This window comes from Peromyscus maniculatus, chromosome 1 (assembly GCF_049852395.1).
Source record: "Peromyscus maniculatus bairdii isolate BWxNUB_F1_BW_parent chromosome 1, HU_Pman_BW_mat_3.1, whole genome shotgun sequence".
Classification (NCBI taxonomy): domain Eukaryota; kingdom Metazoa; phylum Chordata; class Mammalia; order Rodentia; family Cricetidae; genus Peromyscus; species Peromyscus maniculatus.
In genome coordinates this window covers 115,396,142-115,407,322 of record NC_134852.1, presented here as the reverse complement: position 1 = coordinate 115,407,322, position 11,181 = coordinate 115,396,142, and the positions used below count along the sequence as shown (strand labels likewise).

The following is an 11,181-nucleotide window of genomic DNA, read 5'->3' as shown; positions in this document are numbered from 1 at the left end:
CCAAGGGAAGTACAGATTCTGTCTTTATGCAAATAAAGTGATGCTACTCTCTGAAAGAACCATCAATCATCCTCACAGCTGCAACAGCTCAGAAACTTTCTGAATGTCACGTCACATCATAATATCAAATTTCCCTACATATAGACACACAAGCAGAGATTATAGACTTACACTGAAGTCTGTGCTTTTGAAAAAAATAGTTGGAATGGACAAAGTGAAAGATAGAAAAAAATAGATAAAATAGAGGTTGCTATTTTCTTTTTTAAGAAAAGGCCATAAAGTGTAAGAACTCACTTGAATATAATATCTTACATAGGCTTCTTTTCTTTTCTTTTAGTTATTGTGCAAAGTAATGGGTTTCATCTTTTACATTTTCAAACATCATGTTTTATTTTTATTCACCTTAACCACCCTCTCTTATCCTCCCATTTCTGGTCTCCTTGTCTTTCCAAACAGTCCTCTTTGTGCTTTCCCATCATGTACATTCCATTACCCCGAAGTTGTTATTAGTGGAGCATGGTCCTGATTTGATTACTACTTAGATTGTTCCCTGGAAAGAAAATACCTGCCGACTGATGATGAAAACTGATGAATGAGTGAGTACTCCTAGGGGACCCAGTAAACTAATATAAAGTAAATATTCATAATTAAATATAAAAGAGTCTACATTCTTCATATGAAGGACAGATACAGTGGAAAAGAAAGTGATACCTCAAGGAATTATCCAGGGAGTGCATATATGTACAGTTCAAGAGATGAGGAGAGGCAGTTCTCTCATAAGTAGCCCTGTATAGATTCTTGTCTTCCATATTTTTTTTATCCACCAAGCAGAGGCCCCAGGAAGAGAAAGGATGTTACTACCAGAGACATCCCTGAAAGAAGGATAGTGTGTAAAATTAAAAGATCTCAAGTAACATTTCCCTTAGCAGTTCAGCCTTCCTGGAACAAGGAGTGAAGAAGTGTACCCACCCCTCCCCCTTTCACTCTCTATATACAAATGAAAATATGAGATTCTATCAGGTTGTCTCAGCCTTCATTCAAGGATAAACATAACATGTTTCTCCTATTATTGTTCAGAACTTGAGAAATTTTTAAGTTTTATTTATTTTTATTGAGTGTGTGTGTGTGTGTGTGTGTGTGTGTGTGTGTGTGTGTGTGTGTAGAGGTCAGAGAACAACTTGGTGGAGTCATTTCTTTCTGCCATTATATGGATTCCAAGAATTGAAAGAGGTCATCAAAATCGCACAGCAAGCACTTTACCTGCTCAGTCATCTTGTATCTGGGGGCTTTTTTTTTTTTTTTTTTTAGCATAGGATTGCTGAGCGGCCAAAGGTGAAAATGAAGACCATTTACATCCTTTATATTGGAATCCAAACTCCATAAAAATTGATTATGCGAACAATGAGAAGTCTTAGAAATGGGACTGGAGATGGGCTGTGGATTTCACGACTGTAAGACATTTTCCTCTGGGTCCCAAATCAACAAACCATTGGAACCAAAACAGTAAAGCAACCAACACCATGTCTCATTGGCAGGTATTCCGCTTTCTTTAACAGCTGCTACCAGTTTCTGCCATGTTATTCTTCAACCACTCCAGCTCCATGACTTTTACTCTCATGGGCGTGCCTGGCTTAGAGTCACAACACTTGTGGCTCTCTGTTCCGTTTGCCTCCATGCTCTTGGCCATCCTCATTGGCAATGGTGCTATCCTCTTCCTGGTTGCCACAGAGCCCACACTTCACACACCAATGTATCTGCTTCTGGCTCTGCTGATGATGGCTGACCTTGTCTCTACTCTAGCTCTTATGCCCAAGGTCCTGTGCCTCTTTTGGTTTGATGATCGAGATATAGCTGTCCAGGCCTGTTTCACACAGATGTTTTTCATCCACGGAGCTTCAGTGGTTCGATCAGCCCTACTTGTTGCAATGGCCTTTGACCGCTTTGTGGCTGTGTGTGAGCCACTACGCTACAACACAATCCTGAGCCATTCTCTAGTTGGACGTGTAGGACTGGTGGCTCTCGCCAAGGGTGTGATCCTTATCCTGCCCATGCCTCTTCTACTTCAAAGGCTGACTTTCTGTCACATGATCATTCCTCATACGTACTGTGACCACATGGCTGTGGTAAAAATGGCCTGTAGTAACACCAGACCCAATCGAATTTACGGGCTCTTTGTGGTCTTGCTTGTAGTGGGACTTGATCTGCTTCTAATTGGCTTCTCATATGCCCTCATCCTGCATGCTGTGGTACGCCTCAACTCTCGAGACGCTACCTTCAAAGCCCTCAACACCTGCTCAGCCCACCTCTTTGTCATCCTCATCACTTATGTACCTGCACTCTTTTCATCTATCACCCACCGCATTGGCCGCAACATTCCACCTCATGCCCACATTATTCTCGCCAATCTCTATCTTCTTGTACCTTCAATGTTCAATCCAATTATCTATGGTATAAAAATGAAGGAGATACGAGACAAGGTGGCCAAATGCTTGTGCAGATGAGCTTCATAGGATATGAATCCAAGTAACAATCCATTAACTAAATGAATGATGGAAACATCTGACAAAACCTTTGACAACCATCTAAGTCCCAGTAATATCTCCAGATAAACTGTGAAAAGTCTGGAAAGAGTAGACCACAAAGAACTGGTCTCCCTTCATTTTTTTTCTATGCATTATTTCTCAACTTACGTTTATTTCTAATTACTATTTTCTTGCTAAAAGAATCCTGGTGTGCCTCTCATTGGATCTCACTTTATGATAACTGTTCAGGAGCTGAAGAGTAATTATTCAGTTTGTTGGGACTTTTTAATTTGATAGTGATGTGGAATTTTCCCAAGACTAACCAGATTAGTGTGATAATGTATACAATAATATATATATGGATTATTTATATATGGATTTGTAGACTATAGAAATACATAATCTGAATGGTTTTGTTGCAACATAAGATAGATCTAGATCCTTAATTCAAAATACTCCTGTGAGAGGGAACTCTACCCTAAAAAAAAAAAATGCAGGTGAGGTGGACTACTTGTTCCTGAAATGGCACTAGACGAACATGAATTCACCCACAGTGGCTTAGCTCATGCATAAAGATCAGCTTACATTATTTTGATGAAGTATGGCTCTGTTGCTATATTTTAAAACATTCTATGAGTAAACTTTCTGATAATGGATTGGTGTAAAAAGGCAATTATAAAATGTCATGTGCCAGGCGGTGGTGGTGCACGCCCTTAATCCTAGAACTTGGGAGGCAGAGCCAGGCGGATCTCTGTGAGTTCGAGGCCAACCTGGTCTACAGAGTGGGATCCAGGACAGGCACCAAAGCTACATAGAGAAACCCTGTCTCAAAAAACCAAAAATAAAATAAAAAAATAAAATAAAATGTCATGCCTAAAACAAGGTGCACAAAATAAAAGTATGAAATGTAAGAATAATTTTTAATCATCATCTTAGTATAAAGTTAAACAGATGTGGCCATTGAGCTTAAAGTTGGGAGAACAGATTTTACATTTCTGAACCCCAATTTCAACATGTGGCATTGTGCTTGAAATTCTTAAATGATAAAATGTTTGTAGTCTTTATCTCTAGCCATCACCTTTAGCCTATCTAAATTTCTTCTTTACTTAGAGTAGGACCGTCTATAAATTCTAATAGCAATTTCAGCTGTCTGAATGCTCTACCCTGGATTTCACTTGGTCTTGCTTAGACTAGGAAGATGCCCAAAACAAAACATATATGCATTTTTCAGATAAGGTGTTAAAGAACCCACTGATCAATCTGTTAAAACAAAACCCATTTCATTCATAACATAAACATATTTTTATGGAGTGTTTTAGGGGGAGTGTTGTCATGGGAGGAAACTGTAGCATTATCATGAGTCTACGGTGGCTTCTTCAAGTCTTTTATTTCCCAATAAAGGTTCAAGAATGCAGAGAGGATTTGCACCTGATGCTAACTTTCAGTCACCATACTGATCAGCATGTCAGAGTGCACAAAGAGACTAAGAAAATTCATGACTAAATTTTTTGTTATCATCCAAGTATAATCTCATTTATGAAGGATCATAGGATGCACTTACATTATGGGGGCAAAATTTTGAGCAAGTAGGTCAATATACTCAGTAATAAGAAACTCTAAGAAAAGTTCAGGGCAACAGCTAAGGTTGGAATGTTTCTCCATTAATGGAAGGCCACATTTTCTATGTTTTACTTTCCACTGATTCCAAAAGAAAGTATCATATGTTAGTGCAGTTACCTTAGGTACCCCAGGAATTTCATATATAGTATTTCAAATACAAATCAAACTGTATGATAATATGCCTTGCATAGTGACTTTAAAGGGCTTGACTTCTTTGTATATTTTCCCCTATGGTCATATAGGCAATAAACAGTTAAACCTCCATTCAGATCCTGACCCATCTGACTCTATCTTCCCATTCAGTTATTCTGGGGTGAGCAGTTGGACGGAGATGGTAGAATGAGTAAAAAAACATGCAAAATGTCATAATGAAACTTACTGCTTTGTACACTAACTGAAAAAATTAACTAAAATATAATTTTTCAAATGCAAAATAAGAATATTGGAATCAGCCCATGTGTTTGTTAATGTTGGGTTGGTTGAAGACTGCAGGCACACCTAGGAACTCACAGCAGTTGTGACTGCAGCTACAAGACCTTCACAAGCTACCCAGTTTGTGACAATTTTTTATACCAGCGCTGAGATCCTGACACATGTTATAACAGTCATCATCTGGGGGATGTGTAGGTTCAACATATTTTATAGTTAAGAGTTTATGTTGTGTTTGATTTTTTTATGATCTGTAAAAAAACTGCTACATTAAGAAAGAAAAAGTAAGGGCTGGAGAGATGGCTCAGCAGTTAAGAGCACTGGCTGTTCTTCCAGAGGTCCTGAGTTCAACTCCCAGCAACCACATGGTGGCGCACAACCATCCGTAATGAGATCTGGTGCCCTCTTCTGGCCTGCAGGCAAACATGCAGGCAGAACACTGTATACATAATAAATCTTAAGAGTTTAAAAAATATATATTTAAAAAAAAAGAAAGAAAGAAAAAGTAAGCTGAGGAGGGTGGTGCACGCCTTTAATCCCAGAGGCAGAGGCAGGCGGATCTCTGTGAGTTCAAGGCTAGCCTGGTCTACAGAGCGAGTATTAGGACAACCAGGGCTACACACAGAGAAACCCTGTCTCAAAAAGCCAAAAAAGAGAGAGAGAGAGAGAAATGTATATACTCTTTTCTCCTATAGTGTCATTTCTACATACTTATTCTTCAATAATACTTATTTGTGCAAATAGTGAATGAATGATCTATATAACAGAATCCTCATGTGGTTCTTCTAAGCAACAAAACCCTGGAAATAAATATCTCTCAATAGGTGACTGCTTAAACTATGTTAATAGACATAAACACAGTTCTCTAGAGCCGTGGCTCTCAAGCTGTGGGTTATGACCCTGTTGGCAAACCTCTATCTCCAAAAATATTCACACTGTGATTCATAAAAATGACAAAATTACAGTTATGAAGTAGCAATGAAATAATTTTATGGTTGAGGGTCACTACAACATGAGGAGCTGTATTAAAAGACTGCATCTTTAGCAAAGTTGAGAACCACTGTTCTGTAGCATTGAGATAACTAAGTAGATGTATTTGTGCTGGTATGGAATAGTCACAAAGAGATATAACCAAATAAACAACCCAAACTTCATTATATTCCCTGTAGCAGGAGTTTCTGCAGAGCTCTGCAGCTGGTTTGATTCCAGGTGTTAGCACCTGCCTTTTGTGTCCGGTACCTTTTGTTTGAAGTATGTAAATCTTAACTGAGAGTTTTCTAAAGGCTCAAAACCCATACAAAACTTGGTTGGGGAAGGACTCAGAGAACAGATGTCCTGTGACTGGGAATTGCTTTGACATTTGTCTTTTTTGGGGAGCTTCAGATAAGAGGTTTTGGGGTGCAAAAACTGACTTGCTAAGGTGTAAATTGTATAACAATAAAAAAGCCTTTTGCAGAGCTACAGTCAGTCAGTTCACCAGAAACTGACTCCCCTGTGGCTGCAAAGGCTAAAAATCATCCTAGAGTGATCCTGATTCTTGCACAGACCTGTGTGAACCAAACACCCAACATATTTACTGAATGCATGTCTTCTAAATGAGGTGTCTCCATCAGATAGATACCTCCCCTCACATCTCAGGGAACTCCACGGAAGAGGGAGCAGAAGGAATAGGGAGACAGAGAAGATGGAGAACACCAGGAAAATAAGGTCCTCTAAAACAACTGAGCAAAGCTCATGTAAACTCCCAGAGACTGAAGCCGTCCTCACAGGGCTTACACAGGTCTGCACCAGGTCCTCTGCACATATACTATAGCTTCCGGTTTAGTACTTTTGTGGCTCCCCTGAATGTGTAAATGAGTGGGTCCCTGATTCTTGTACCTTCTTGTGGGGCTCCTTTATTTTTTTCTGTTGGCTTTTATTTTTTGATATGATGGTTTTTGCTTTATTTTATTTTGTTAAAAAAATAAAGGGATGAATGTGGCCCCTCCCTTAAAAAAAGAAAGGAAAAAATCATATATTGTATTAACATTTTTAAATTCTTGGTCTATCAAATCAGTAAAAATTTCTTTCAATCACAAAAAACACATTTGATTTATATCTTGTCTTTTTCATATATTAGATAAAAAAACTTCAGTTTTTCACACAACTAGCTAGAAGACAGCTTTTATATTATATTAAACATTCTAGTACACTTGACTGCCTTATCAAATACACATATTTCTTTAGTAACAATGTAATGGGAACAATAATAATGATAACGTTTTTATTTTTCTTTGCATGAAAACTAAGACTTGGAAAGATGTAAATATTGAGAATGATGTCACCTGTAGAAGATCTTTCTAGAATTGTTTTATTTGTTTCCTAAAGAACACCTTCTAAAGCAGCCCAGATGAACTAGATCTGTGGATTCTGAATTTTCTTAACAAAGATAAATGATTTTTGTATTAAAACTTAGAATTTTTTTGAAAATGTGCTGCTGGGTGTGAATACACACCAGTTTAATCTCAGCACTGGGAAGACAGAGGCATGCAGACCTTTGAGTTTGAGGCCAGCCTGGTCTACATATTAAGTTTCACATCAGTCAAGTACATAGTGGAAGAGGCAAACCCATGGGATGAACTGGCTACTAATCCCAGAGTAAATCTTGTGTCTGTACTCAATCCATGGATTTCTATCAGACAGTCCTCAAGCATAATTTCACAATCAGTTCCAGTGCAAAGCTGAGTTTCACAGCTTTGGCTCTTAAGACGGTCTCAGAGTTGTTCCTTCACAAGAGATGGCTCAGTGGTTAAGAGCACTGATGGCTCTTTCAGGGGACCTGGGTTCAAATCCCAGCACATGGCAGCTCACAACTGTCAGTAATTCCAGTTCCAGGGCTTCTGACACCCTCACACAGACATACATGCAAGCAAAACACTAGTGTGCATAAAATAAAAGCAAACAGTTTTAAAAAAAAAAAAAACTACTTCTTTAAAAAAAGAGAAGGTCTTCTCACATGCTGGTTTTGGTTGTGAGAAACAGAAGCATTGACTAGCAGTTTTTGATAGAATGAAATTAATTAAAACCCATATCAACCTTTTCATTCTAACAAGAGTTTCCCAATGTTTTTCCTTCTCTTCCAAAGTTTCTCTATAAATCTGAGCTTGTGTCCAATATACAGACCATAGACTCAAAAAGAAGCAATAAATCCTGTCGTCCAAATGTGAGTGCAAGTCTGGGACGATAAAATGATGACTCTAAATTCATCTTCAAACTTCCTTGACACTTTCACTCCTCTCAAACACCTTTTCCATCTCCCAAACTCCTCTCCACCACATAAATACACACAGAAAGCCCTGCATCCGGCTTGACTGCGCACGCCTTCGCAAAGCATGATTATATTATATTATTATATTATATATTATATTATATTACATTACATTACATTACATTACATTACATTGTATTATATTATATTATATTATATTATATTATATTATATTATATTATATTATATTATATTATATTATATTACCACTTATTGAGAATGAACAAGTTTCTCTGTGGTACTCTGTGTGAAAATGTTCCACACTCTCTCACATGGACTGAGTATATGATGGCATCCAAAGTGCTTTTACATACATTATCACAAGTAGTTTGCTCAACACTGTTAGATATTAAGAGCAGATATCGCCAGGCGGTGGTGGCACACGCCTTTAATCCCAGCACTCGGGAGGCAGAGGCAGGCTGATCTCTGTGAGTTCGAGGCCAGCCTGGACTACCAAGTGAGTCCCAGGAAAGGCACAAAGCTACACAGAGAAACCTGTCTTGAAAAACAAAAACAAAAAAAAAAAAAAGCAGATATCATTATTTTATTCCATAAGGGATAATTTCATTGCCTTTTCTTTACTGAAACCAAGAAGTTCTCACCTGTCTAAGCTTCTCTATCCAAGAATAAATACCATGGCTGCTAACCTGACATCTTTTTTTTTTTTTTTTTTTTTTTTTGGTTTTTCGAGACAGGGTTTCTCTGTGTAGCTTTGCGCCTTTCCTGGAGCTCACTTGGTAGCCCAGGCTGGCCTCGAACTCACAGAGATCCGCCTGGCTCTGCCTCCCGAGTGCTGGGATTAAAGGCGTGCGCCACCACCGCCCGGCTAACCTGACATCTTAATGTATCTCTACCACTAGTCAGTTTCCCTTAGACATTTACCATTGCTTCCTAATACTCACAACTGCCAGATTATCAAACAACTTTCTGACTGTGAGAAAAAATGATAGACTCCTTCCTCCTGCATAAATATTTGGTAACTTTGTCCCGAAATTCCTTGGTTTTCACACCATAAATAATAGGATTGAGCATTGGCGGCACAAGGAAGTAGAGGTTGCCAAGAATGGTGTGGACATGAGGTGGAATGCCTCTTCCAAAGCGGTGAGTTAGAAAGGAGAAAAGGCATGGGGTGTAGGAGACTAGCATGACACAGATATGTGTGGTGCAGGTGTTGACTGCTTTGTGGTGGGCCTCCTTGGAAGAGAGATGCATAATAGCTCGTATGATGAGCACATAAGATGAGGCAATAGCTGAGATGTCTATCCCGACCACCAACAAGGCCACGACCAGACCATATATCCGGTTGACTGTGGTATCCACACATACCATCTTCACCACAGCCATGTGTTCACAGTAAGTGGTGGGGATGACTCGATTGGCATGAAAGGGCATACGTTGGAGGAGGACAGGCATGGGGAGAATAAAGAGGATCGCTCGCACCAAGCTCACTAGGCCAATGAGTCCAATGCGACTATTGGAAAGGATGGTGGAATATTGCAAGGGCTTGCAGATAGCTACGTAACGGTCAAAGGCCATGCTCATCAGGACAGATGACTGCATGGCTGAGATAGAGTGGATGAAGAACAGCTGCACCAAGCAGCCTTCATAGCTTATCTCACTCTGCCCAAACCAGAATATGCAGAGAACCTTAGGAATGGTAGTCGTAGACATGCCCAAGTCTGTGAGAGCCAAGAGGAAGAGAAGCAGGAACATGGGCTTGTGCAGTGAGCGCTCCATGGAAATGGTGAGAAGAATGGTACAGTTCCCCATCACAGTGATGAAGTACATGGAGGAGAAGGGGATAGATATCCATCTGTGCTTGTCTTCCATCCCAGGAATGCCTTGAAGAATGAAGAAAGAAGGGTGGCCAGTGCTGTTACAAGGCATCATGGTGGCACCCGGGTGAAGTACCTGAAGGTAACAACAAAGAAACTACCTAGGCTTAAAGTTCTTTTAAAAATTCAGATGTTTTAAAAAGAAAAAAATTGGAATATTAAAACACACAAAACAATCTGAAATAATAATAGTATATGTTATGCAACATGGCACTATACTATGATGTGCAGTAATAATGTAGTGTTACTATGACAGCATCAATGTCTGAGAGAATCTATGCTGTGAGAAAAGCTTTTAATAGAGAAAAACTGTTGATGACTCATTGTTAAAACAGTATAAAATGTAGGTGAATATATGGTGAAATAGATACATTGTCACTAAAGATCAGCTTGAATTGTGTCAGAAAATGAACAAAAATGCAAAAAAGAAATAGATACATTTACTTCCAGAAACAATCTGGGAAAAAAAATGCACCAACAAGAAAAAATTTTTAATTTAAGAACACTTTAAAATTTATACAAAATTCTACATCTGAAAATTAAAGAATATCCATTTCTAGCTGACAAGGGATCTGGAAGGTTTTGTGTGTGAGAGAGAGAATTTGGCGGTGGTAATGAAGGTAGAAAGAGGCACTGGGTGACTGGGCAGCTGAAGCTCAGTGGGCATGCTGTGCAGTACATTGTGAAGGTAAAACCTACTCACCTACACCCTCTTACCTGAATGTGAGGCCCTGAGAACCTGGGCAGCTGGTCACAGCCGTCTTCAGCAAGTATTTTGAGGTATGTATGTACATGAGTATGGAGGTGTATTTTAAGAAGCATCCACACTCATTGCCCTGCATCTCTCCACTCTCCTCTCAGGCACAAGAAGCCATGATGTGCCTCTTTAAGCCACCTAAGAAGAGGCCCCCAAGGTCTCCAGAATTAGCTCCTTGACAACCCCACCCTGCAACACAGAACCACAAGGCAACACAGCTGTTATGGGTAAGACTGACCCTGGAGATGGACTGAACTCCCTCAAGATAAAGCTGGTTGATCTTAGGGATTCTGGAAATGCTCAGTCTTCACTGGAGAGATCAAAGTTAATGACGAGAAAATGAACGAGCAGTGAGAGAAACTCTGCAGGGTGTTTGTGTCTGAACATTGTCAGTCTTGAGGGGAAAAAATCCTGACTCTGGCCACAACAGAGACAGATTTGGTGGAAACTACGCTAAATAAAATAAGACATATATGGGGGAAAACCATGTTGTGAGCTTACTTATATGTATAATCTGTAGAAAAAAACATACAAAATTCAGACAGACAATAAAATGATACTTCCCATGGAGCCAGGTGGAGGAAGTTTACAACAAACGGAGCAGATAGGTCAGATAAGAACCACAAAGCTCTAGCCACCAGTGAGACCTGGTGATGACACAGTGCCCTGTGTTCAAGACTTTTGCTGAATAAGTAGATTATAGTTTCTTGT

General features: G+C 39.4%; 2 protein-coding genes across 2 annotated transcripts; one reads left to right on the top strand and one right to left on the bottom strand.

Moving 5' to 3' along the window:
• The first annotated feature begins 1,574 nt into the window (after positions 1-1,574).
• LOC102912353 (olfactory receptor 52P1-like) lies at positions 1,575-4,268 on the top strand. The gene has a single exon (XM_006979033.4). It carries the CDS (start codon positions 1,575-1,577, stop codon positions 2,499-2,501), a length of 927 nt encoding a protein of 308 aa, XP_006979095.1. The 3' UTR covers positions 2,502-4,268.
• Positions 4,269-8,793: 4,525 nt separating this feature from the next.
• Positions 8,794-9,783, bottom strand: LOC102912022 (olfactory receptor 52D1-like). Its single transcript, XM_042270533.1, has one exon. It carries the CDS (start codon positions 9,766-9,768, stop codon positions 8,794-8,796), a length of 975 nt encoding a protein of 324 aa, XP_042126467.1. The 5' UTR covers positions 9,769-9,783.
• Between the last annotated feature and the right edge of the window lie 1,398 nt (positions 9,784-11,181).

Excerpts from the sequence above, each read along its gene's own strand:
- LOC102912353 (XM_006979033.4), top strand. The coding sequence starts at position 1,575 with ATGTTATTCTTCAACCACTCCAGCTCCATGACTTTTACTCTCATGGGC.
- LOC102912022 (XM_042270533.1), bottom strand. The coding sequence starts at position 9,768 with ATGATGCCTTGTAACAGCACTGGCCACCCTTCTTTCTTCATTCTTCAA.